The sequence below is a fragment of the Lepidochelys olivacea genome (assembly GCF_965140295.1).
Source record: "Lepidochelys olivacea isolate rLepOli2 genome assembly, chromosome: 2".
Classification (NCBI taxonomy): domain Eukaryota; kingdom Metazoa; phylum Chordata; order Testudines; family Cheloniidae; genus Lepidochelys; species Lepidochelys olivacea.
In genome coordinates this window covers 269,254,984-269,282,270 of record NC_140412.1, presented here as the reverse complement: position 1 = coordinate 269,282,270, position 27,287 = coordinate 269,254,984, and the positions used below count along the sequence as shown (strand labels likewise).

At 45.9% G+C, this 27,287-nt stretch overlaps 2 protein-coding genes across 5 annotated transcripts in view; one reads left to right on the top strand and one right to left on the bottom strand.

The window, feature by feature from the left end:
- The window catches only part of LOC311515298 (GTPase IMAP family member 7-like), a 32,145-nt gene extending 28,041 nt beyond the window's left edge, over positions 1-4,104 (bottom strand). Inside the window, exons 1-2 of one of the 3 annotated variants that reach the window (XM_084618274.1) lie at positions 3,883-4,104; positions 1,164-1,251 (exon numbers count right to left, since the gene is read on the bottom strand). The gene's annotated coding sequence lies outside the window, so the exon portion shown is untranslated. The remainder of the gene's footprint in view (positions 1-1,163; positions 1,252-3,882) is intronic. The other 2 variants (XM_084618273.1, XM_084618275.1) reach the window with 2 other exon arrangements.
- Positions 4,105-4,242: 138 nt separating this feature from the next.
- Positions 4,243-27,287, top strand: part of LOC311515297 (GTPase IMAP family member 8-like) — a 42,893-nt gene continuing 19,848 nt past the window's right edge. For both annotated transcript variants that reach the window (XM_084618272.1, XM_084618271.1), the window contains exons 1-2: positions 4,243-4,388; positions 20,446-20,539. In XM_084618272.1, coding sequence (XP_084474398.1) covers positions 20,470-20,539 — 70 coding nt within the window. In that variant the 5' untranslated portion in view covers positions 4,243-4,388; positions 20,446-20,469. The remainder of the gene's footprint in view (positions 4,389-20,445; positions 20,540-27,287) is intronic.

The following is a 27,287-nucleotide window of genomic DNA, read 5'->3' as shown; positions in this document are numbered from 1 at the left end:
AGGTAGGCAGTGGAACCATCACCCCTTGCTTCTCCTGTGGAGTCAGCCAAATTTTGAACAGACCCCCTCTGAGCACACCTACCTGATTGGGTCCTGTATATGACACAGGGGGATAAACATCTGTCTTCCCCCTGTTCGTGACTTGCTCTGGGGCTTAGGTGGGAGACAGGCAGCAGTTCGCATTTGCAGAAACACATGTGCTGAAGGAACTTCTCCCCTAAAAACTTAGGCACGTAAACTTGGCCCCTACAGGGTTTGGTGGGAGTTTTATGGACTGTAGTGGAGCTGGAACTGGGGCTTGGGTGCCTAAACCTGAGATGTAGGCACCAACCTCTGGGGTTTAGTTGCCTAAGTACCTTTGTGGATCACATCCTAAGGGTACCTCTGCGTTGGAATAAAACCCCCGCAGCACAGCCTCTGAGGGCCCAGGTCAGCTCGCTCGGGCTCAGGCTTTGGCCGTGGGGTAAAAATTGCACAGTAGATAGTCAGGCTCCGGGACCCTCCCCACTTGTAGGCTCCCAGAGCTTGGGCCCCAGCTCCAGCCTGAATGTCTACACAGCAGTTTTACAGCCCCAGAGCCCGAGCCTGAGCCCAAACCAGCTGACCAACTGTACATGTTTAAATGCTGTGTAGACATACCCTACGTGATTTGCCCAAGTGCAAACAGCAATCTCTGGCAGTGCTGGAACCAGAACCTGAGTCTCCCACAGCTCAGCTCAGCTCAATTCTAGTTGCTTTCAGCTCTCAATTCTCCAGCTAGGAGCTGGGGAAAGAAAAGGTAGAAGTTTAACTGTGCTGACAACTATGGATGGGATTCATAAAGAACTGTCATTGATCTCAATGTGGGTAAGGGGCCTACATAGTCAGGGATTCACAGAGGTGTTTATTCAGCTTTTTAAATGTAACAGCTTATCTCACTAGCTCCAGTACAGACTAATTTCTCACTTTGAGGTCTCTCTCCAAGGAAGCGGGCTAGTGACTTGCTTTTATAGAAGAGAACCATTATATCTCCACAAAAACAACGAGGAGTCCGGTGGCACCTTAAACACTAGATTTATTTGGGCATAAGCTTTCGTGGGTAAAACCCCACTTCTTCAGATGCATGGAGTGGAGATTACAGATACAGGCATAAATATACTGGCACATGAAGAGAAGGGAGTTACCTTACAAGTGGAGAACCAGTGCTGACAAGGCCAATTCAGTCAGGGTGGATGTGGCCCACTCCAAATAGCTGATGAGGAGGTGTCAATACTAAGAGAGCAAGAGGAAAATTGCTTTTGTAGTGAGTCAGCCAACAACAACTCTCCAACACCACAATCTACAGGCCACTATTCTCCAATCCCACTGAGGATTACCAAAAGAAACTACACCATCTGCTCACGAAACTCCCTGCAATAGCTCAGGAACAAATCCACACAGACACACCCCTAGAGCCCCGACCTGGGGTATTCTATCTGCTACCCAAGATACATAAACCTGGAAATCCTGGGCGCCCCATCATCTCAGGCATTGGCACCCTGACAGCAGGATTGTCTGGCTATGTAGACTCCCTCCTCAGGCCCTACGCTACCAGCACTCCCAGCTATCTTTGAGACACCACCGACTTCCTGAGGAAACTACAATCCGTCGGTGATCTTCCTGAAAACACCATCCTAGTCATTATGGATGTAGAAGCTCTTTACACCAATATTCCACATGAGGATGGACTACAAGCCGTCAGGAACAGTATCCCCAATAATGTCACGGCAACCTGGTGGCTGAACTTTGTGACTTTGTCCTCACCCATAACTATTTCACATTTGGGGACAATGTATACATTCAAATCAGCGGCACTGCTATGGGTAACCGCATGGCCCCCACAGTATGCCAACATTTTTATGGCTGACTTAGAACAACACTTCCTCCGCTCTCATCCCCTAACGCCCCTCCTCTACTTCCGCTACATTGATGATATCTTCATCATCTGGACCCATGGAAAAGAAGCCCTTGAGGAATTCCACCATGATTTCAACAATTTCCACCCCACCATCAACCTCAGCATGGACCAGTCCACACAAGAGATCCACTTCCTGGACACTACAGTGCAAATAAGTGATGGTCACATAAACATCACCCTATACCGGAAACCTACTGACCGCTATTCCTACCTATATGCCTCCAGCTTTCATCCAAGACACATCACACAATCCACTGTCTACAGCCAACTCCTAAAATACAACCACATTTGCTCCAATCCCTCAGACAGAGACAAACACCTACAAGATCTTTATCAAGCATTCTTAAAACTACAATACGCACCTGGGGAAGGGAGGAAACAGATTGAGAGAGCCAGACGGGCACCCAGAAGTCATCTACTACAGGACAGACCCATCAAGGAAAATAGTAGAATGCCACTGGCCATTACCTACAGCCCGCAGCTAAAACCTCTCCAACTCATCATCAAGGATCTACAACCTATCCTGGAAAATGATCCCTCACTCTCACAGACCTTGGGAGGCAGGCCAGTCCTCACTTACAGACAGCCCGCCAACCTGAAGCAAATATTCACCAGCAACCACAGACCACACCTCAGAAACACTAACCCAGGAACACAATCCCTGCAACAAACCCGTTGCCAACTCTGTCCGCATATCTAATCTAGTGACACCATCATCGGACCCAACCACACCATCAGGGACTCATTCACCTTCACATCTATGAATGTGATATATGCCATCATGTGCCAGCAATGCCCCTCTGCCATGTACATTGGAGAGTCTCTATGCAAAAGAATAAATGGACACAAATCAGAGATCAGGAACGGTAACATACAAAAGCCAGTAGAACACTTCAATCTCCCTGGACACTCAATAACAGATTTAAAAGTAGCCATCTTTCCACACAAAAAAATTTGAAACCAGACTTCAGACTTTAGTCTCTAAGGTGCCATAAGTACTCCTTTTCTTTACACTTCAGAGAGAAACTGCAGAGCTACAATTCATTTGCAAACTTACCACCATTCATTTGGGCTTGAACAGGGACTGGGAGTGGCTGGCTCACTACAAAAGCAATTTTCCCTCTCTTGGCATTGACCAGTCCTCATCAATTATTGGGAGTGGACCACATCCCCCCTGACTGAATTCGCCTTGTCGGCACTGGTTCTCCACTTGTAAGGTAACTCCCTTCTCTTCATGTATATTTATGCCTGTATCTGGAATTTTCACTCCATGCATCTGAAGAAGTGAGTTTTTTACCCATGAAAGCTTAAGCCCAAATAAATCTGTTAGTCTTTAAAGTGCCACGGGACTCCTTGTTGTTTTTGTGGATGCAGACTAACATGGTTACCCCTCTGATTATGTCTCCTGCAGTTATTAGACATCTATTTGGCCTAAAGCACAGTTTCAGATGAAACTAGTAATAGCTTCCTATGCTTTTAGTGTAATTACCTAACAACTGGTTTCATGCACTTGATCTCAGGTGACTGCAGTAAACAGAGTTTAGGGTCTTCTGTTTTTTTCTGCTACAAAATTAGAAAAAAAGTTAGATTTAGGACATTTCTATTCTGAGCATGCTGTAATTCAGGAACCCATTCTCAGATTCCCTTCAAATTCAGTAGAGATGTTTTGCCTTGGTCCCAGATTTAGCCGACCCATTGTGGATTATGGGGCTGACCCAAGAGTTTACAAGGAAATTGGGTTTACAATCAAAACGCCATTGCAATCGTCTCTGTGAAATGCTCCTGCTACCCCCATGGTCTCATTAGCCACAGACACACACACAGAAATCAGCCTGTTGCGTTTCTTCTACCTACAACCCAGGAGCGTTGGCAGTGACTAATTTCCACGGACCAAATTCTCTGTCCAAACCCTGGAGCAAAGTTTAAATCCCATCAGCCAGCAATACCTCTGTGCTGTCCCCTCCGTTTGGAGACCAGCGTGTGCTTCCCCCGTAGCCTCCGAGCTCCCTCCAGCCTCTGCGGCGTCCTCCCAGGCTACTGGGGTGTGGACAGGACAGGTCCGTCCTTATAAGGCTGTGTCTGTTTCGTAATGCGGTTCCGTTTTACTCCGAATCCGACAACGCGCTCGCAGGAAGACGGCAGCTGCTGCTGGTCCGGGCACACGTCTCTCACTTCTCAGAGAGAACTGGCTCACCAGCCCTCTCTGCTGGCCCCGCACCCGGACCCACAGCAGAACCACAGAATGAACCGAACTCGTGCTGTCTTCCTGCGAGCGCTTTGTCTGATTCGGAGTAAAACGGAACCGCATTACGTAACCGAGGCGGCGCTGTATGTCTGTGTCCTCGTCCTGTCCACACCCCAGTAGGCTGGGGGACGCCGCAGAGGCTGGAGGGAGCTCGGAGGCTACGGGGGAAGCACACGCTGGTCTCCAAACGGAGGGGACAGCACAGAGGTATTGCTGGCTGATGGGATTTAAACTTTGCTCCAGGGTTTGGACAGAGAATTTGGTCCGTGGAAATTAGTCACTGCCAACGCTCCTGGGTTGTAGGTAGAAGAAACGCAACAGGCAGATTTTCTCTCTCTTTGCTCTGTGTGTGTGTACACATGTATGAGCCAGGGATACCAGTTTCTGAGAGAAGAAAGCACGGAGGAGCTGATTATTGGGAGCTTCAGTCGAATTTGGTCAGGGAGATTTTAAAAGCATCTGCTAATTTCCAGGCCAGTCCATTAATTTAGTGTCTTCGGATTCCCAGTGGGGAGATGTCCTAACACTCCGAGAGCTGTGTTCAGGGTGTTCGGGCTTCCAGTTCTCTGCCTGGTTTAACCTCCAGCTGGTGAAACTCCTCAGTAAGGACCAAAAGAGTTGGGAACCCGGCTCCTTTTCTGGTTAGTGGGTCCCTCGCAAACCAGTTCTGCCTGCTGCAAATGTAGCTGTTATTTGCGGGGAGGCTCCGAACAGTTTCTACGTGTTTAGTCACAAACTCTTTGTCTTTGGAATACTTGTTAGTCATGTCACAGGGTTTCAGGTGAATGTTCATCTGTGTAAAAATTCATTTAGCTTTTGGGATTCACACGGCGTTTACTGAATAGCTCAGTCCCTTGTGTCCTTGTGAACTAGGCCCCCACGAAGGGTAGCAGGTCAGACTTGGTGTTTTCATTCAAAGCCCAGAATTACCAGGGATCTGGGTATCCGGGAGACCAGCGTCTTAACTGCTGTGACTAGCAGTCTGGTACAGTCTGCTGGGAAGCCTTGCTGGTGGCTAATGAGACCATGGGGGTAGCAGGAGCATTTCACAGAGACGATTGCAATGGCGTTTTGATTGTAAACCCAATTTCCTTGTAAACTCTTGGGTCAGCCCCATAATCCACAATGGGCCAGCTAAATCTGGGACCAAGGCAAAACATCTCTACTGAATTTGAAGTGAGAGGACAACAGGTTCCTGAATTACAACATGCTAAATATGCTAAAACATGCTCCTAGAGGTTGTTTTTTTTGTTTGTTTTTTGTTTTTTAGGGGCTGGGGGCTTAGTTTTCTGTCCCTCAGTTCTCCAGCTGTTAAATGGGGATAATGGAACTTCCCCAGTGCATGGGAGTAGTAAGGGTAAAAACAAAAAATTGAGAGGCATTCAGGCCTAGATCCACAAAGGTACTTAGGTGCCACCATGATCCCTACATAAAACTCCCACTCAGTGACTACCCATCCCTGTAGGCACCTAAACTCACATGATGCCTGAATTTTCACTTAAAGAGTCATTGGGCCAGATAGTGACTCTGTAGCCCAGTGGTCTGGGCATCCCCCAGGAGGTGGGAGATGTTAGGATATAGATATTCAGGCCTGTCTGTAAAGGCCTATACTCTAAGAATTTAGGTGTATTCTTATCACTTGGCTAGTGATAGAGGTATAAAAGAAAGAATCAAAACCACTGTCTGCCAGTGTAAGGGCCTTCTCTTACTGTGACAGTTTGAGGCCCTGTTCTTAGGCTCAGGCCTTTGGCTAAGCAGCAGAGGCAGCCATAAGCTGGGAAGCGAACGGTCACATCCTCACATTCCAAACTAGTCACACTGAAATAAGGTGCTATTGGGCTGTTAGGCACTATCAGGACAGGATTGTATTCCTATCACCTCCAGAGAATGGGAAGTGCCTAGAAAATGTAAAAGGAAACTTAGTTTGATAGCATCCTGTCTGGCAAGAACTCACTTATCAATAGCTGGGATGTGAAATCCTCACTTCTGTATTGTTTTGTCATTATAGTTCCCACTTTGCTGTTGTTTGTCTGTATAATCTCCGTCTGGTTCTGTGATTGTTCCTGTCTGCTGTATAATTAATTTTGCTGGGTGTAAACTAATTCAGGTGGTGGGATATAATTGGTTACATAATCATGTTACAATATGTTAGGATTGGTTAGTTAAATTTCAGGAGAATGATTGGTTAAAGTATAGCTAAGCAGAACTCAAGTTTTACTATATAATCTGTAGTCAATGAGGAAGTGACTGGGTGGGGGTGGGCGTGGGCATGGGGGTGTGTGAGATGGGAACAGGGAATGGGGGTAAGAAAATTGGAATCATGTTTTGCTAAAGGGGGAAATGGGAACAGGGAATGGGGGTAAGAAAATTGGAATCATATTTTGCTAAAGGGGGAGATGGGAACAGGGAATGGGAGTAAGGAAGTTGGAATCATGTTTGGCTAAGGGTAGGAATGGGAACAGGGACACAGGTGTAAGGCTCTGTGGTGTCAGAGCTGGGAAGGAGGATACTAAGGAAGGAAACTGGAATCATGCTTGCTGGAAGTTCACCCCAATAAACATCGAATTGTTTGCACCTTTGGACTTCGGGTATTGTTGCTCTCTGTTCATGCGAGAAGGACCAGGGAAGTAAGTGGGTGAAGGAATAAGCCCCCTAACAGGAGACTCCTGGTTTAGTCCCTCTACTTCAATGAGTCTCTCATGATTGGAACAGCTCCACATCCAAATGTCCATAGCTCAGTGGCTAGAGCACCCTCCTGAGAGGTAGGATTTGAACAGGGGTCTCTTTCTCCCTGTCTGACTGAGAGGGGAATGGAATCTGGGTCTCCCACATCCCAGATCAGTTCTCTAATCACTGAGCTAAAGGCTATGAGGGGAACTTCCTCCTCCTCCCCCCACCTCAATTTTGTGAGGAGTCAGACAGACACCTAACTCATTCTTGCAAGAAACAGCTTAGGCATCTAAGCTAAACTGACTCCAGAGGTGGGGTTCCTGACTGTGGATCCAAAGCAGAGCCGGCACCTCCCTGCAACCCAGACTTGGGTGCTGAATCTGTGAGGGGGTGCAGCTTTGGCACGTCTCATTGACTAGTTTAGGCAGCTCACCACCTACTGTGCTGGCTTTTGGGGATCCCATTCTAAAGGGCTGATCTCTCCCCACCATTGGACAGGCAGCCTAGGGCCCAGATCCCCAAAGATATTGAGGGTCCTAACATCCATTTGAATCAATGGAAGTTAGGAGCCTAAAATAACTTTGGGACCTGAGCCGAGGGGCCTGGCTCAGGCTGTGCGGTTCCCATGTGTGGTTCCAGTGACTGTCTAGATGCCTGAAAGTTCGGAGTTGTGATGCTCAGTGTCTCGATGCATAAGTCCCTTTGTGGATCCGGGCCCCAAATACTTCAGTAATAGGTGCCAGATAAATACCCCAGACAGATGTGACATTTTATGCAACTTATTTAATACACTAATTTGATGATTTAATGAACTAAACTTTATCTTGCAACAAAGTCAGACAGTTTTTTAGGGGCTCACTCACTGGCCCTGGCGAGTGAGGCCCTCTGTTTATCTACACAGACCAGGCCCTGGCAGCTGCCTCAGCCCTGAGCCGGGGAGGGCCGTCCTGTGAGAGCAGTGGTCACGCTCCATGGCCCAGGCAGTTCTTGGCTTAGCTGAGTTTGCCAACTAGTGCAAAGCCTGCTGGTGACTTTGTGATGTGGGAGCTGGGACTGAGACTCGCCAAACACCACCCGTTATCTGGGAACGGCTCTTAGTCGTCTCTGAGCTGGGCTGGATTCAATAATGGTTCATTTAAATGGGGGAAGGGGGTGGACACTGATAACTCTTGCAGCACTGGGGAAGTTCTAGGAGACTGGCAGAAAGCTAATGTTGTGTCAGGGTTATTAAAAAGGTAAATGGGACAACGTGGGTAATTCTGGGCCTGTCAGTCTGACGTCGATCCTGGGAAAGATCATGGAGTCGTTGATTGCCATAAATTATATTGCCCTCCTTTAATTCTTTATTAATCAAAGAATTAAAGGAGGGCAATATAATTTACGGCAATCAACATGGGTTTATGTAAAATAGATCTTGTCAAACTAACTGAATACCTTTTTAGGATGAGATTACAAGTTTGGATGATAAAGACAATAGTGTTGATGTAATAGATTTCTGTAAGGTGTTGGTACTGGGGGGAGGGAGAGGGGCTTGCAGGGACTATAGTCACCCCAAAATTCACCTTAAGCCCCCCGTCTCCCCTCCCCAATGCAAAGATCAAAGCTGCTGGGCACCTGGAGGGTGGGAGAGAGCACCCCAGAGCCCCCGCCTCAGCTCCCTGTCTGCGCTCCTCTCCCAGCTCTACTTAGCACAAGCTCTGGGCTGCTGCTGCTCTGCTTGCTGGGATCCATTCTGGGGGTGCATGAGGCCATCCTGGGACTTGCAACTAGGAGCGGCGGTGGTGGTGGCTCGTTGGTGCCTTTGCCTTGTGGGGGCACCTTGGTGCTAGCAGCTCTGGCCCCACAAGGTGCCGGCACAGGGTTAAAGCGGTGTCAGGCTGCTCGCTGACACTGACTGATGTGGCAGGAGGCTGCGGGGGATCCGGGGGGACTGAAGGGATGAAGCACCCAGCTCCCCCACCACCCTTCTGAGAGCAGGTGCTCTCTGGGTAACGCATCTCCTGGTGCTGCGAGTATGGCCTCTCTGGCTTGGAGTGGCTCTGCTGGGGGAGGGGGCACTGGGATCAGCGGATGCCTCCCGGGGGGGTGGGGTGATATGCGGGGGTGGAGCAGCCTTGGAGCAATCCCTGGAGCAGAAAGTCCAAAGGCCTGGACAGACTGGGACCAGCTAAAAAAAGGAAGGGGGCACCACCATCCTGAAGTCCCCAGCCATGTGCCACTCAGGTGGGAAACCTCCACCAAGGCGGCTTCCCCAATTTTCTCAAGTCCCTTCTTGTACCATTAGCTGTTTCCCCCTCCCTTTACTTAATTCTTTGTCCAGAAGTTTTAAACTCCCCCTGCCCCCCCGATGATTTCTGCCAATTCTCTCTGAAAGCCAGGCTTTGCCAGGAACAACCAGCTTCTACTTTGTTCAGCAGGCTCAGGAGCTGCAAGTACTTGCTTCCGTTCTTTGTTGGGGAGGAGGTGTTATGTCTCCAATGCTGGGGCAGGGCCGGCCCACAACATTTTGGCACCTGAGGCTGGGAGCTCAAATGACGCCCCCATGCCTCCTCGCTTGGGCCAAAACTTTGAAAGTTCTCAGTTCTGCCTTCTTCCTGTTCTACTCCTCTCATGGTACTGCTCTGCTACCTACCTCAACAAAGGAGAACTAACAACTTAAAATGCCTTGTTCAAAAATTTTAAGTAACACTTAACTTTCAAATGCCTGAACAGCAAAGTAACTTTTCTTGTCTGCATAGTAAACACTGGCATTTTTACCTGTTTGATTAATCAAAGTGGTGCTTTCCGTGCCTTCTTGGTTGCAAAGATTTGAACTGCTTCCTGATGGTCCACAGTCTGGGCCAGCTCATGCTCTGTTGAGATGGTTGCAAGGCCAACCAGCCTCTCCTGTGTCATTGTGGAGCGTAGCTGTGTTTTTATTAACTTCAGCTTGGAGAAGCTGCGTTCTCCACTGGGAACTGTTACAGGAAGTGTTAGAAGTATGCACAGAGCAACAAAAGCATTTGGAAAGAGGGTGGTCATCTTATCTGTGCACATATATTCCAGAACACCTTTTGGAGTTGATCCTGCTGAAATGTATCTTGAAAGGGCTTTCAGTTCATCACCTAAATCACTCGCATCAATATCGTGCATGTCATCATGTGTCAACTCTGTCTCTAGTGCCCTGCATTGCTGATGTAGGTCTTCTTCAGGTATAGTGAGGAGTTTGGGAATATCATACAACATCCCAAATATACTGCTGTGTTCCTTGAGCTGCATGAAACGTTCTTCAACTGACTGTATTGCACACTCTAGCACCTGGTTAAAGAATTCAACTTCGAATTGTTGTTTGAGGTCTCTTATGGGATTATCCCGTGCCCCATAATCAAAATGTCTTCTTTGGTGACTCTTGTATTCTTGAAAGCGTGGGAAAATAGCTTCAGTGTGAAGTTCCTCTGCCAACTTCTGTGCACTCTTTAGAACTTTTGAAATCCCTCATCTGACCAGTAAGACTGTAGGTATGACTTTGCTTTGTCCAGTTGTTCCATTGCTCCAGATATATCAAAGTCAACACCTTGGAGTCTCTTGCTTACAACTGTTAGGGGGCTTATTCCTTCACCCACTTACTTCCCTGGTCCTTCTCTCAGGAACAGAGAGTAACAATACCCGAAGTCCAAAGGTGCAAACAATTCGATGTTTATTGGGGTGAACTTCCAGCAAGCATGATTCCAGTTTCCTTCCTTAGTGTCCTCCTTCCCAGCTCTGACACCACAGAGCCTTACACCTGTGTCCCTGTTCCCATTCCTGCCCTTAGCCAAACATGATTCCAATTTCCTTACCCCCATTCCCTGTTCCCATTTCCCCCTTTAGCAAAACATGATTCCAATTTCCCCATCCCCATTCCCTGTTCCCATTTCCCCCACCCTCCATTCCCTGTTCCCATTTCCCCTCCCCACACCCACTCACCCACCCACTTCCTGATTGACTACAGACTATAGAGTAAAACTTGAGTTCTGCTTAGCTATACCTTAACCAATAGTTTCCCTGAAATTTAACTAACCAATCCTAACATATTGTAACATGATTATGTAACCAGTTATATCCCACCACCTTAATTAGTTTACACCCAGCAAAATTAATTATACAGCAGACAGGAACAATCACAGAACCAGACAAACATTGTACAGACAAACAATGGGGAAATGGGGACTACAGTGATAGAACAAACACAGAAGTGAGGATTTCACATCCCAGCTATTGCTAAGTGAGTTCTTGCCAGACAGGATGCTACCAAACTAAGTTTCCTTTTACATCTTCTAGGCACTTCCCTTTCTCTGGAGGTGATAGGCACTATCAGGACAGGATTGTATCCTAACAGCCAATAGCACCTTCTTTCAATGTGACTAGTTTGGGATGTGAGGAGGTGACCGGTCGCTTCCCAGCTTATGGCAGCCTCTGCTGCTTAGCCAAAGGCCTTAGCCTAAGAACAGGCCTCAGACTGTCACAGTAGGAGAAGGCCCTTACACCGGCAGACAGTGATTTTGATTCTTTCTTTTATACCTCTAGAACTAGCCAAGTGGTAAGAAGACACCTAAATTCTTAGAGTACAGGCCTTTACAGACAGGCCTGAATATCTAGATCCTAACAACAATATTTATTTCAAACAGTCTGTCATGCCACAACACTACGCCACACAGCAATGTGAAGTGACGTATGTTTCTGGTGATTCCATTTCCCTCTGCCCCTGTTCTCCCATGACCAGTTCCTGTCATAACATTATCCTCCATCACGGCAACTGTGGCATCATCTATCTTCCCAATTTGGTGTTTGACAGGCTTTATCGCCTCCACTCGACTTTCCCATCGTGTGGCACTCAGTGGTTTCAGTGTCAGAGAGGATGTTCCCAGATGTTGCTTCAAAATTTGCCATCCATGTGTTGATGCAGAGAAAAATACAGAGATGCTCTGAATTACATTAAAAAATTCAGCAGCCTCACTAGAAGCTGATGTTGCATCACTGACCACGATGTTCAATGAATGAGAACTGCATGGGACAAAAAAAGCTCGAGGGTTTAACTCTCAGATCCGTGTCTGCATTGCTCTGTTCTTTCCTCTCATGTTGGCACCATTATCATAGCCCTGACCTCTCATGTCAGCTATCGCAATTCCCGTATCTTCCAGCTTTTTAAGAAGCACATTTGTCATACCAGCTCCTGTAGTATCATTAATGTCAATAAATTCTAGAAAATGCTCTCTGACAATCACCATTGCAGGGACATTTTGACTAGGTTCTGTTGTTGTTACAAAACACACCATTAAAGTCATTTGTTCCGTATGGCTGATGTCAGGTGTGCAGTCCAGAATAACAGAGTAATACCTTGCTGACTTCAGAACTTCTGTTTGACTTTTGTTGCCAGTAACTGTGTGATCTCATTTTGAATTGTTTTGCCAAGGTAGTGGTGTGTACATTTCTTGGGTGGTGACTCTTCTGAGATGTTTCTGGAGTACAGCACCAAACTCAGCCATCAGCTCCACAATTTAAAGGAAGTTTCCATTGTTTGGCGCATACAGCTGATCTGAAGTGCCACGCAGGGCTAGGTTTTGGGGAGCAAGCATTCTCACAATGGCAATGAGCCTTTTCAGAACATGTTGCCAGTAAAGAGACTCTGATGGAACCTTCTCTTGATGCTGATCATCTATGGTGGCCTTTAACCTTCGTCTCACCCTCAAGCTCTTTCCACCTATGGAGTGCTCTCTGGTGATTTGCTGCCTTCTCATGGCATGCCAGATTTCTAGCCAGATTTTTCCAGTCCTTTCTTCCTGTAGAACCCAATGTGTCTGGAACATTAGACTGGAAGAGTTTGCAACAAAACCAGTATGCAGCATTCTGGGTTTCTGAGAACATAAGCCATGGCCTCTCCACTTTGTCACCATTGGGGATTTCATACCAGTAATGTGTTGGATGGAAACTTCTACTTTCATTGTCTTTGGGGAACATGAAGTTTTTCACTTGCTGTGGCCCGTGCAGTACAAGGAAGTCCCTCGGGCTACTGCTCAAGTGGGTCCACAGTCCTGGATCCTCTAGACTCAAGGAACTAAACTCAGCAGCAGCTGTTTCTTGTGCCTCCACCACACTCTCTTCTCTGATCTACACTTTTCTTCAGGACTGTGCATGGCTACATACATTTGAGATGGAGATATGGATGCTGCAACAGCTGCCAGGTCATCTGCACTCTGACTGACTGGAAGATCAGGCATCTCCTCACCACTCACATCCTCACTAGGGCCGGAAGGCTCACCATGAACATTTGTGTCTATGTATCTCAGGAGAGCTCCTTCCTGCTTAGATAGAAAAGCTTCCTTTGCTTTCTTTCTTTTTCTGAATGCTGCCCCAGAGGGGTATTTTCTTCTTTCACTCATGGCTGCTGTTCTGGGCCAGCTATAGTGGCTCTCAACACTCAATTGAAGGGGACAAATAAGCAAGCTGGTAGCAGGGCCTGAGTGAGGGAAGATTTCAGCATCTTAAGGGCCTAACTGACTCCTACTACTTCAGTTGATTGCCTGTTTTCCTCAAGTGGGTTCAGGGAAGCAGCAGGAAACCAGAAACTCCCTGAGAAGCTGGGGTTAATCAGTCCAGGCTCCTGCAGGTGCTAGAGAGGTACATAAGAGGCTGCTCCTCCTCTCTCTCCCTGCAGAGCCTGCTGCAGACACAATTTTCTACACTCTGAGTCCTAGTGACCCCCCCGCCCCCCGCTATTCTGGCACCTGAGGCAGCTGCCTCAGTTCACCTCTTTGTAAGGCCAGCCCTGTGCTGGGGAATGAACGGCTCTGCTAGAGCCAAGTGAGCTTCTGTCTAATGGGAGAGGACACTTCTCCTTCTCCACTGCAGTGGCTTCAGATATTGGGGTCATACCTGGCCTTTGGTGACATTGATGTGCTATGTTTAGCGAGATGTAACTTTGTCTTCACCTTCGTATGACTCAATCCAGCCAGAAGCACCAAAGTTAGTTTCCCCCAAATTATTTTAGTTCTGTGCATTGCCCTAAACAGAAGACTATTTATGAGGAATAGCCAAGTGTTCCTTTTACTTAAAGGGTATTATTAAATAACTTAAATGTGATCAACATTAGCCTTCTTTCATCATGGCAACATAACTGGCTATTACAATAAAGCTGATCAAGACTACTGGGGAAAATACTGTTTACCACAAGTAGATTTTCAGATGACAACAGTGCCTAATTGACCCGTTAGCCATAGTCTGTTCAAGCACATATATACATGAAGGGCCTGATCCAATGCCAATTGTCTTCACTATGAAGCCTCCAATTAATTTCAGTGGGCTTGGAATCAGACCCTTGGTAAAAATACTGTTACCAGTCTCCATCAGGAGCCATGCACTCCAAATCACAAAGACTCCAGACAGTGAAGTCCCCCCTTCTCCTTTGTTTCCATTTAAATTTATATTTGCTTTCAGGTCTGATAATTATATAACTAACTTTACTGGAAGAAGGTATTTCAATGAAATAGAGATATGTTTTATTCTTTTTCAATATTACATTGTGAATTTCCTTTCTAGATGTTGATTGTAATAGCAATTTAAAATCAACATTCACCATTCTTAACTTCTTCCAACTCTTTTCTTAAATTTGCCCTATTATCATTAACTATTGCAGTACATATGGCATGTATTGTCATACCCTGGCCTGAGACCTCTGCAAAACCAAGAGTTAAGCATTGTTGTGAGTTTCAAGATGTCTTAGGGGAAAATCCACATAAAGAGTTGATAGAATAGTATGTTATCTGCTGAACCATTACACTGTATTATGTAAACACGTTTACACATTTTTTAAAGTGTCTTTTAGAATCATAGAATCGTAGGACTGGAAGGGACCTCGAGAGGTCATCTAGTCCAGTCCCCTGCACTCATGGCAGGACTAAGTATTATGTAGACCAGTGGTTCTCAAAGCCGGTCCACCGCTTGTTCAGGGAAAGCCCCTAGCGGGCTGGGCCTGTTTGTTTACCTGCCACGTCCACAGGTTCGGCCGATCGTGGCTCCCGCAGTTCGCCACTCCAGGCCAATGGGGGCTGCAGGAAGGGCGGCCAGCACGTCCCTTGGCCCGTGCCGCTTCCCGCAGCCCCCATTGGCCTGGAGCGGCGAACCGTGGCCAGTGGGAGCCGCGATCGGCCAAACCTGCGGACGCGGCAGGTAAACAAACAAGTGGTGGACCGGTTTTGAGAACCACTGATCTAGACCATCCCTGACAGGTGTTTCTTACCTGCTCTTAAAAATCTCCAATGACGGAGCTTTCACAACCTCTCTAGGTGATTTATTCCAGTGCTTAAACACTCTGACAGTTTGGAAGTTTTTCCCAATGTCCACCTAAACCGCCCTGGCTGCAATTTAACCCCATTGCTTCTTGTCCTGTCTTCAGAGGTTAAGGAGAACAATTCATCCCCCTCCTCCTTGTAACAACCTTTTATGTATTTGAGAACTCTTATCATGTCCACCCTCAGGCTTCTCTTTTCCAGACTAAACACACCCAGATTTGTCAATCTTTCATCATAGATCAAATTTTCTAGACCTTTAATCATTTTTGTTGCTCTTCTTTGGACTTTCTACAATTTGTCCACATCTTTTCTGAAATGTGGTGCCCAGAACTGGACACAGTACTCCAGGTGAGGCCTAATCAGTGCAGAATAGAACAGAAGAATTACTTCTCATATCTTGCTTACAACACTGCTGCTAATACATCCCAGAAACTGTTGACTCATATTTAGCTTGTGATCCACGATGACCCCCAGATCCCTTTCTGCAGTACTCCTTCCTAGGCAGTCATTTCCCATTGTGTATGTGTGCAACTGATTGTTTCTTCCTAAGTGGAGTGTTTTGCATTTGTCCTTATTGAATTTCATCCTCTTTACTTCAGACCATTTCTCCAGTTTGTCCAGATCATTTTGAATTTTCATCCTGTCCTCCAAAGCGCTTGCAACCCCTACCTGCTTGGTATCATCCGCAGACCTTATAAGTGTACTCTCCATGCCATGAACTAAATCATTGATGAAGATATTGAACAGAACCAGATCCAAAACTGATCTCAGCGGGACCCCAATTGCTATGCCCTTGTGGTTTGACTGAACCACTGATAACTCCACTCTGGGAATGGTTATCCAACCAGTTATGCACCCACCTTATAGTAGCTCCATCTAGGTTGTATTTCCCTAGTTTGTTTATGAGAAGGTCATGTGAGACAGTATCAAAAGCCTTACTAAAGTCAAGATATACCACGTCTACTGCTTCCCTTCTATCCACAAGGCTTGTTATCCTGTCAAAGAAAGCTATCAGGTTGGTTTGACACAATTTGTTCTTTACAAAGCCATGCTGACTATTACTTATCACCTTATTATCTTCTAGGTGTTTGCGGATCGATTGCTTGATGATTTGTTCCATTATCTTTCCTGGTGCTGAAGTTAAGATGACTGGTCTGTAATTCCCCAGGTTGTCCTTATTTCCCTTTTTATAGATGGGCACTATATTTGCCCTTTTCTAGTCATCATAGAATCATAGAATCATAGAATATCAGGGTTGGAAGGGACCCCAGAAGGTCATCTAGTCCAACCCCCTGCTCGAAGCAGGACCAATTCCCAGTTAAATCATCCCAGCCAGGGCTTTGTCAAGCCTGACCTTAAAAACCTCTAAGGAAGGAGATTCTACCACCTCCCTAGGTAACGCATTCCAGTGTTTCACCACCCTCTTAGTGAAAAAGTTTTTCCTAATATCCAATCTAAACCTCCCCCACTGCAACTTGAGACCATTACTCCTCGTTCTGTCATCTGCTACCATTGAGAACAGTCTAGAGCCATCCTCTTTGGAACCCCCTTTCAGGTAGTTGAAAGCAGCTATCAAATCCCCCCTCATTCTTCTCTTCTGCAGGCTAAACAATCCCAATTCCCTCAGCCTCTCCTCATAACTCATGTGTTCCAGACCCCTAATCATTTTTGTTGCCCTTCGCTGGACTCTCTCCAATTTATCCACATCCTTCTTGAAGTGTGGGGCCCAAAACTGGACACAGTACTCCAGATGAGGCCTCACCAATGTCGAATAGAGGGGAACGATCACGTCCCTCGATCTGCTCGCTATGCCCCTACTTATACATCCCAAAATGCCATTGGCCTTCTTGGCAACAAGGGCACACTGCTGACTCATATCCAGCTTCTTGTCCACTGTCACCCCTAGGTCCTTTTCCGCAGAACTGCTGCCTAGCCATTCGGTCCCTAGTCTGTAGCTGTGCATTGGGTTCTTCCGTCCTAAGTGCAGGACCCTGCACTTATCCTTATTGAACCTCATCAGATTTCTTTTGGCCCAATCCTCCAATTTGTCTAGGTCCTTCTGTATCCTATCCCTCTGGAATCTCTCCTGTCTTCCATGACTTTTTGAAGATAATCACTAATGTCTCAGATATCTCCTCAGTCAGCTCCTTGAGTATTCTAGGATGTATTTCATCAGGCCCTGGTGACTTGAACTTTATATAAATGTTTAAGAACTTTAAATTCTCAGGTTGTTACCATAATGGGTTGCAAGAGTTCGAACATCTGTAACAATTTAATTCATAATTAAAACAAGCCCAATAGCTATTTTTATATATCTCACTTTTCGTATTTTGAAAGAGTGATTTTAAGGAACTAGGTATTATTTCAGCTCCATTGCATAACAGTGCTGCTACGATTAAAGGCTCTGTAACTGTTCTATTTTATATATCTTAGCCATTAGGAGCTTATCTTTTAGGTATAGATATTTGCTCCAGGATGAATTTTTGGATTAAAGAATCTTAGCCCAAATGATATTTTTAGTACAGTTTTAGTACACTGGTCAAAAGCCTGACCAGTGTATGTTTAATGCCCAGTGTGCCCCCCCTCAATGTGGAGAGGACAACGCACCAGCCCCTGTTCCTGAGCAGATTTCCCTTTGCACTTCAAACAACACGCTGTTTTAGGTAAAAAAAAAAATATATAAAGCAGCTTTATTAACTACAGAAAGATAGAATTTAAGTGATTGTAAGTAATAACCAACTTTGATCTGTACGCTATCTAAGAAATAAAACAAAATCGAAATCTAAGTTCTATTCACTAGACAGGATTTGAATCAAGCAATGTCTCACCCTGATGGTACAAACAGTCCTCCAAACTTCCATACACCAGCTAGAAATCCCTTCAGCCTGAGACTACATCCCCAGTTCAGTCTTAGTTGCTAAGGTGTTTCCAGGTGTTGAGTTGTGGTGGGAGTGAGGCCAAGTGATGATGTCACTTCCCCCTTTTATAGCTTCTTCCATGTGGGGGGAACTTCATTGTTTCAAGCAAAGTCCCCAGCAGAGTTTGTGGAAAAGTACAGGCGCAAGATGGAGTCCAGTATCACATGATCTAGTCACATGCCCTTCCATGCATCGATGAGTTATAGCAGCCATTATTCATATACTGGCTGAAGCATCCACAGGAAAATCCATCAGGTGAGGATAAACTTCTTCCATGGATGGGCCATTAAGTTGAATAGTAGATTCACAACGTGCTGGCTAGGCTGGATGTAAACTACCATGTGGGTGTTACCCAGGAGCAAACACATTTGAAATATTAGTACATAGTCAATATTCTTAACTTCAGATACAAAAATGAAACATGCATACAAATAGGATAATCACATTCAGCAAACCGTAACTTTTCCATTGACACCTTACATGACATAATTTGTACAAGATATGTTGCAATTATATAACACTGGCGAACATGGGAGTGCCAAGGTGTGACTTTGGGTACAAAATGCCACACCTTGGATGAACAATTTTTAACTTTGGGTTCTTGGCCAATTGTTCTGTTCGACTGTTTGCTATTAACTATTTGTTATTGTTGAGGTGGGATTTGTCACCTGTCACAAGATAGTGTTTCTACTTCTTGACAGGATGGCTAACTTTTCTGAAAGAAGAAAAATGTACAGCAAATGAGGAATACTCTTGGTCATCCACAAACACCTAGGTTTACATGTGAATTTGTCTGTTTGTATGAACAACAGCCATTCGCCAAACACTTAGGCAACCAAAATCTGTTCACATTTATGTTCACAAATATCAAAATGGCTTGTACATATTTGAATCAAGCAGCATTTCAGAATTTGAAGGATTTTTTCCAAACTGTCCTGGAGTATTCAACTAACTCTAGTTTATAGATTTTCATATACTTGGACATCTCTCTCAGTGCTTGAACTAGTGTTAGGATTTCACTTCCTCATCAGTAGAACTGGCTGACAAAGGATCACTACTAGTCTTCTAAAGTTGGGTCTGAATTAAGCATTTTAGATCTGTCTGCCTCCCCAGCCCTGTGCAGACAGCTGGCACTGCAGACCTTGAGCAAACCACCCAATGACCACAAGATCCATTAAGGGACGAAAGCATCAGGTCAGATTTATTGTTGATGAAGCAATAGCACCTGGCAGACTCTATGAGGATACTAAGACAGTCTGCCCTTGACAATGGATGCAGCTCAGTCAGTGGCGGGACTTCCCACTGCCTCCTAGGCTGGCCAGAGATACTCCCTCTGAGACACATCTTTATACCCTGATACAAACAAGTTAGTACTGCCCCCGACGCCACCTTGTACATGTTGGTTCGATCAAAACATTTGTATTGCATACTGTCATCCTGACCTTATCTTTTAGGAGGGGTCAGTGTGTTCCGTTATCTTTGGGGAATGTTTTTGTACCATCCTTGATATCAGAGTATTTTGGTACCACTTAATATCGGGATGTGTTTGCGTGAGTGCTCTGTGACTAGCACTTCTCAGTCAGATTCTGTGAACAGCTTCTGCCTCATACCAGGTTTCTGATACAAGGGCTTATGTCTTTGGCTCTCTTCTTACTCCATCTTCACCCCGAGGGCTCCCCGCAGTGTTCCACTGCGCAGGTCCCCTGCCTGGGCCTCCTACCCCTGCTCAGCGCACATCCCTCCAGAGTCCACCGTCTTGCTTCCAGGCTCGGCTTCCCCTGACCAAGCTGGATTTTCTCCTTTTCACAAAGGGCCACTGCCCGAGTTTTCCACTTGTCCAGGGTCCCCAGCTCTGGTCAGTTCTGACCTGCAGATCTGTTCCAGCTCTCCTCAGAACCTGGCTCTCTCTGCTGGGTCTCCTGCAGCTTTCTCCAGCTGCTTCCTGTCTGACTCTCCTGCTCTCCACAGCTCTCACCTGCCAATCTCCTCCCACTACAGCCCAGGTGCCCTCTTAAGTCCTGTTGAAGATCAGCTGACGAATCATAGGTGCACTGGCCTCTTTCCTCTTAAACCAATCTCCCCACTGTATTTTCCACTGAATGCATCTGATGAAGTGAGCTGTAGCTCACGAAAGCTCATGCTCAAATAAATTGGTTAGTCTCTAAGGTGCCACAAGTCCTCCTTTTCTTTTTGTCGTCTAAACTGTGTATTAGCAAAGCAGTAATATGAAAAATAGAGAAATGCTTTTGTTGCATGAAAGACACATTCTGCACACACAGAATGTTTTGGTTGGTGCTAAACTGAAACTGTTATGACTACACTCTTTAACACAGGATAGTAAATAACTGTTTTCCTCTTTCTTCTCTTCAGTAATCCAGTGAGATACTGAGTATTATGTTGGGATTGAACATCTTTCCGGTTCCAGGTGCAATGAGTACCTCCAAAGACACTGAACAGCTTGAAGGTAAGGTTTTTATCACTTGTATTCAGGGAAATGTGACAGGGTGTACTCACCTCTCATGAGCATCTCCTGTCACCTGGGTGAGAACCTGCACTCTCTTTGTTCACGGCGCCCCTTCTTGACTGTTGCTCTCGTCAGGTCTTCAGTGGCTCAGCCCTCCGGCTAAGTCACACGCAGTCTAAGCACATGAAGGAACCCCTGCTGGGCTAACAAAAGTCCAACAGGGCCTGTCCCTGTGCCTTTGTTGGTATCTGCAGCCCTGCCTCCAGGCTCAGTTCTCAGCTCCTTCTGGGCTAGTTTTACATCTGTCCCTGCCCTGTTTTAGAGCACTGCCCCCAGGGCTTTCTCCCTGGAGACTCTTTGCCCTCAGAAGTCCTCTGGTGTCCCTTTAAGTTCTGCCCTTCACTTGGGCCTCTAAACAAGCCTTATCGCCTCCTCAGGGCGTACACCACTTCCCCAGCGGCCGGCGTGGGGACCCAACCTAGGGACCCTACAAATAGCCACCACATGCTGCTTCCTTCACTAGTTGCTGCTTGTGTGTCCTCAGATGCAAATTACTCTGTTTCCTGTCATCTCCTCCCCCTGCTCTCTTCATGGTCATGTTTAAATTTAGCTAAACGCACATTCCTTTGTTTAGGATAGACCTGGTCACCAAATCCCTCTGACATGCCTGGCTAGAACACATTTTAGTCATCATTCCAGTGTATGTCCATACTACTTAATACCCACCGTGTACATACATCACATAAGATTATTAAAGATCAGTGAGTTACTAGTTTTCAAATGATACCTCACAAGGCATATTTTTTACCAAGATTATTACAATAATGTGTAGGCTGTAAATACAGGGGTGCCTAGTGTCACACATGCGTTAAAAGAAAAGGAGTACTTGTGGCACCTTAGAGGCTAACTAATTTAAAAGAATAAATGGACACAAATCAGATGTCAAGAATTATAACATTCATAAACCAGTCGGAGAACACTTCAATCTCTCTGGTCACTCGATCTCTGACCTAAAAGTCGCAATATTACAACAAAAAGACTTCAAAAACAGACTCCAGCGAGAGACTGCTGAATTGGAATTAATTTGCAAATTGGGTACAATTAACTTAGGCTTGAATAGAGACTGGGAGTGGTTGAGTCATTACACAAAGTAAAACTATTTCCCCATGTTTATTCCTCCCCCCTCCACTGTTCCTCAGACGTTCTTGTTAGCTCCTGGAAATGGCCCACCTTGATTATCACTACAAAAGGTTGCCCCTCCTCCCCCTCCCCCCGCTGGTAATAGCTCATCTTAAGTGACCACTCTCCTTACAGTGTGCATGATAAACACCCATTTTTTCACGTTCTGTGTGTATATAAATCTCCTCACTGTATTTTCCACTGAATGCATCCGATGAAGTGAGCTGTAGCTCACGAAAGCTTATGCTCAAATAAATTGGTTAGTCTCTAAGGTGCCACAAGTACTCCTTTTCTTTTTGCGAATACGGACTAACACGGCTGCTACTCTGAAACCTGACACATGCGTTAGTTATCACACCCTTTTTTCTCAATGCAGATAAAACCTAAGTGGAAGGACAAACTCTTCCTTCTCAGCTGTTTCTCTAGGTCCATAAACTACAGCCCTATTCTAAGTTAGGGCTTCCCTAGTGAGTAAAGCTGGAATCATATTCACCTGTATCCAAGATGTTATAGATATTAGGATCCAGCCCTCACAGCAGACACGTTGTGTGGGTATTGATCTGTCACTTAGTCCACAAGGGTGTCTTCAGCACTTGAAGTGTGTTTTGTCAGTGGGGGATGGAGGGGCATCACTAGGGGTCATAGATGTAGCAAATAAATAAATAAATAAATTCAAGCCCAGTCATTGAGGGGTTCATTTCAAGCACTGTCTTCCCAAAGCTGCCCCTTCCAGATTACGTTAGCCCTACACACCCTTTTTTCATAGATTGCAAGGCCAGAAGGGGCCATAGTGATCATCTAGTCTGGTCTCCTAAATAGCACAGGACAGAGAACTGCCCCAAAATAATTCCTAGAGCAGGTCCTTTAGAAAAACATCCCATCTCGATTTAACAATTTGTCAGTGATGGAGAATCCACCACAACCCTTGGTAAATTGTTCCAATGGTTAATTACCCTCATTGTTAATAATTTCAGCACTGACTGTCTTTAATGCCTATATTTAACTTTCCCCTGCTGAATTCAGATTGGCTCAGCTCTCAGACTCAGGCTGTCAGAGATGTAAAACTTTATGCCCATAATGAAGGCTTTTTGTCCTGCTTTGGAAAAACTAATGAATATGCCCCATAGCAAGACAAGTTAGATGTCTTCAAATCAGTAGGGCCTGATGCAATACATCCCAGAATACTTACGGAACTGGCTGAAGAGATCTCTGAGCCATTAGTAATTATCTTTGAGAACTCTTGGACAGGAGAGATCCCAGAGGTCTGGAAAAGGGAAAGTATATTGTCCATCTATAAAAAGGGAAATAAGGACAACCCATGGAATTGTAGACCAGTCAGCTTAATTTTGGTACCTAGAAAGATAATGGAGTAAATAATCAAACAATCTGTTTGTAAGCACTTAGAAGATAATATGGTGATAAGTAACAGTCAACATGAATTTGTCAAGAACAAATCACATCAAACCAACCTAATATTCTTGTTTGACAGGGTAATAAGCCTTATGAATAGGTGGGAAGCAGTAGATGTGATATAGCTCGACTTTAGTAAGGCTTCTGATACCACTTCACATGACCTTCTCATAAGCAAAATATGGAGATCTAACCTAGACAAACCTACTATAAGGTGGATGCACAACTGTTTGGAAAACTATACTCAGAGAGTAATCAGTGGTTCACAGTTAAGTTGGATGGGCATAGCAAGTGGGGTTCCACAGGGATCGGTTCTGGGTCCGCTTCTATTCAATATCTTCATAAATGTTTTGGTTTAAGCAACTTGCCCAGCATCCCTCATATAGGCAGCCTGTGGCAAAGGCAGGGGTAGAATCCAGCTCTGTAATTGAATCCAGTGCCACAGCTACACTACCTTCCACCTATCGCAGCCAGCGAGGCAGGGGGTCTGCAAACAATAGTCTCATTCGCGACGCAACTGGGCCTCCTTCACCATCCATCCTGCGCACTGAATGAGCAGGGTCCTGTGGAGAAACCCCCAGCATTTCATCATGTAATTAAAGACTATCATGATTAGACCTTGTCAGGAATTTTCTGTCAATGATTTTTTTTTTTTTACAGAAAATGCAGTTTCCACAGAATCAATATTTCCTCAAGAAAACTTCAATTTTGTCAAAACTTTCCATTTTCCCCTGGGACAATCAGAATAAAATATTTCATTTCAGGTTCGTTCAACGTGAATCGAAACATTTCAGTTTGTTGAACTGAACCAAAACGTTTCATTTTGAATCAATTTAATATTATATCTGATTCCCCGATTGTGTTGTGGTGCTTTATCATTATCATGGACGTAGTAGTTTGGGTGTTTTGTGACCCCGTTCTTCCCCATGGAGCAGTGCTCTTGCCTGGACTACATCTCCCATGATGTGCTATGGTCTCCCCTCTGACCAGGCCACGTGGTGCATTATGGAAGTCACTTGAATATCATGCTTTAGGGAGATGTAGTCCAGCCTGGAAGCCCAGCCCACAGGGAAGAGGCACCGAAACCGTGACCTCCATGAAGCAGTGCAGCTCCTTAGAGAAATGCAGTTTACTGCTGAACTAACTTGATATGGATTTTCCCAGGGACAGCCAAAGGCACTTCTCTGAAGCTAGAACTATGCCCCAACTAAATGTCAAGTTCCTGCTGCAAATCATGGAGGCATTAAGGCTCTTTTTAGACAGACAATTTTTTATAATGGGAAGTGTCAGGTAGCCTAAACAGAGGGGGAAGCACTGTATGTGGAATGGGATGCAGTACTTAACACGGCAGGGGCTATTTTTTCTCACAAACCTCAGGCAAGATATCTGTCACTAAGACCTTTATCTGGCTCCTTTATTAATTGTGGTTAGGACTAGGGTGATCAGATAGCAACTGTGAAAAAACGGGACAGGGGGTGGAGGGTAATTGGCACCTATATAAGAAAAAGTCCCTAAAAACGGGACTTTTTGGCCAAACCTAAGTGGCATTACAACCCCATGCACCAGGTTACAAAGCCACTCCCTTTTATCTGTCCCAGGCAACCCTGCCCCCTACCTCCTCATCATGCTGGATGGCAGGGCAGCTGGGCCAAACCTGAGTGGTGCTGCAATCCTATGTGCCAGGTCACAATGCCTGGAACAGGGAGTCAGGCCCAGCCCCGCTGGACAGGAACCACAGCATATCCTGATCTCCCTCATATCCACTCTCAACCCCTCTTTTACTCTTCTCCGCAACCTCTCATCTTCTCTGGCTCCTCCCCTCACAATACAAACATGCTTCAGTCTCTCCCATCTCAAAAATACCCACCCTTGACACCACCTGACTCTCCAGTTACCACCCCATTTCCCTTTCATCTCTACCCTCATTGAATCCACTGTTTACAATTGCTGTGCAGAGTTCTCCTCATCCAACTCCATCCTAGACTCTGTACACTCCAACTACTTCCTGCTGCACTCAACCGAAAGTGCTCTTAACACACTCTCTAATGACCTCTTCCTGGCCAAAGCTCAGAACCAGGACTCTCTCCACCGCCGCAACTGGCTGGCTGCCTTCAACACTGTGCTCTTCTTGGAATCTCATTGTCCCTTGGCACCTGTAACTCCATCCTCTCCTCCTACCCCTCTAATCTAGTCATTCAGAGGATCCTTCTCTTCTCTCCCTCCGCTTTCTCTGGGGATATCACAAAGCTGTGTCCTCAAGTCCCTCCTCTTTTCATTCTACACTTTGTCTACACAAAAGTGTAGACTATATAAGAGTAGACTATTGTATCAGTCATCACAAGGAATGGGACATGCTGGTCCCCATCCCTTTGGTGCTGTTCTGCAAGAATAGCCAGCTGAGCCCCCAGTGCCCTATTGCACCTTCCCCCCATCCCATCAGACTGTGGGTTAGCTGGGTTGGGGCAAGTTTGGGGGATACCTAGAATCTCACAAAGCTGTTGAAACACTTTGGAGTCACAGTTTCTCTTTTGATCCATGTGTAACTCACCCGGGACCCCAGATCTGGTGAAGAATTCATTCACTAGGGCCCCTGCTGCTGTCACAGCAGGTCTGGATTGCATATCAGATAAGCCCCAGGCCATTTTGTGATGTAGTCGATAGCAGCCAACAAATATTGATTGCTAGCCTCTGTCTCAGGCCAGGGCCCAAGCACATGAGTGGCAATGAGACACTGCTGCAAAGGGCCCTCCATGTCTTCAGGGACCCTTCTTTGCATTGCTAGAATCACGTTTCCCACACCAGCTCTCATCATCCTGCCTGCATTTTACACACTGGCAATTCTCCCTTCACTTGGCTAAGGTTTTTGCAACCCCAAAATGTCCACCAATTTTAAGCTCTTGACATAAAAATTCAGAAAGTCCTTTTTCAATGTATCTGGTACAGCCATCTGGTACCTGTACCCATCACTCACTGGTCTCTCCCATCTCCTGTACAATATTCCATCTTTAAACTCCAAGATTTCCAACTGTGGCCAGAAAGCTTTTACCATGGTATTGTGAAGGAAGGGACACTACATTCCAGATGTCTGAATTTCCAATTGATTTTCCAGTCACACACTATCCCGACATCAGGATCCTCTCTTTGGGAAGCTTGTAGTTGCTCTGGGGTCCATTCCTGCTGCAGCCCCACCCCCATTGTTCCAGAGGATGAACCAGGAACATGGGCATTTCTATGGATTAGCGGAAGAGAGGCCCACCCATCCCCTTGAGCAACTAATTCCTGGCTCTCTTATTAGGGCAGCGTTTGCAACTAGCCACCCAACAAGGCCATCTGGACAAGATGCCAGCATTACCATGCCTATGGCCAGGCCTGTCTGTGATTGTGTGGGATTGTAGCATGGCAGTTTCTCCAACTGCCTGGCAAGCTGTCCCTCAGGATTGCTGCATCAAAAGAGCCATTGCAGGGAAGCATGGTCTGTCCTGACCATAAACTTCTTCCTGTACAAACAGCAATGGAAATGTTCCATAGATTTAATCCCTGCCAGGAGCTCTGTTCAGCTGGTGCAGTAATTTCTCTCAGGAGAACTTAGACTTTTACTATAATAAGCCCCCACCCTCTAAAGTCCCTTTTGTTGTTGTGTCAATACCTCCCCCAGACTGTAAGCACTAGCATCTCTGTCCAGCAGGAAAGGGGTTTTGAACCATGGCTGAGCCAAGGCGGGAGCAGTCACCAGAGCCTTTTCCCACCCTCAGGACGCTCCATCACACTCTGCTGACTCTGAACGGGTTTCCCTTCCTCACGCAACCGAGCCAGTGGTTTTCCAGTATTGGCAAACCCACAATTGAACGTTCTGTACCAGGAGCAGAGCCCTGTAAAACAGCACATCTGTGCATGTCTGGGGCATTGGCCAGCTCTGTACAGCCTCCGTTTTCTTTTTGTCAGGGGAAATTCCCTCCCCACTCATTGAGTGCCCAAGGTCGGTTACCTCTTTGTGGAACAAATCACATTTCTTTGGGTTCAGTTTCCAATTTCCACCTTCAGCTTATCACAAACTATTTGTAAATGTTTTAGCCTGCACCAGGCGATCCTCTAGGTGTACCAGACAGGCTGAGAGGGGCATGCCATGTAATACCCTCTCCATTCATCTTACAAATGTGGC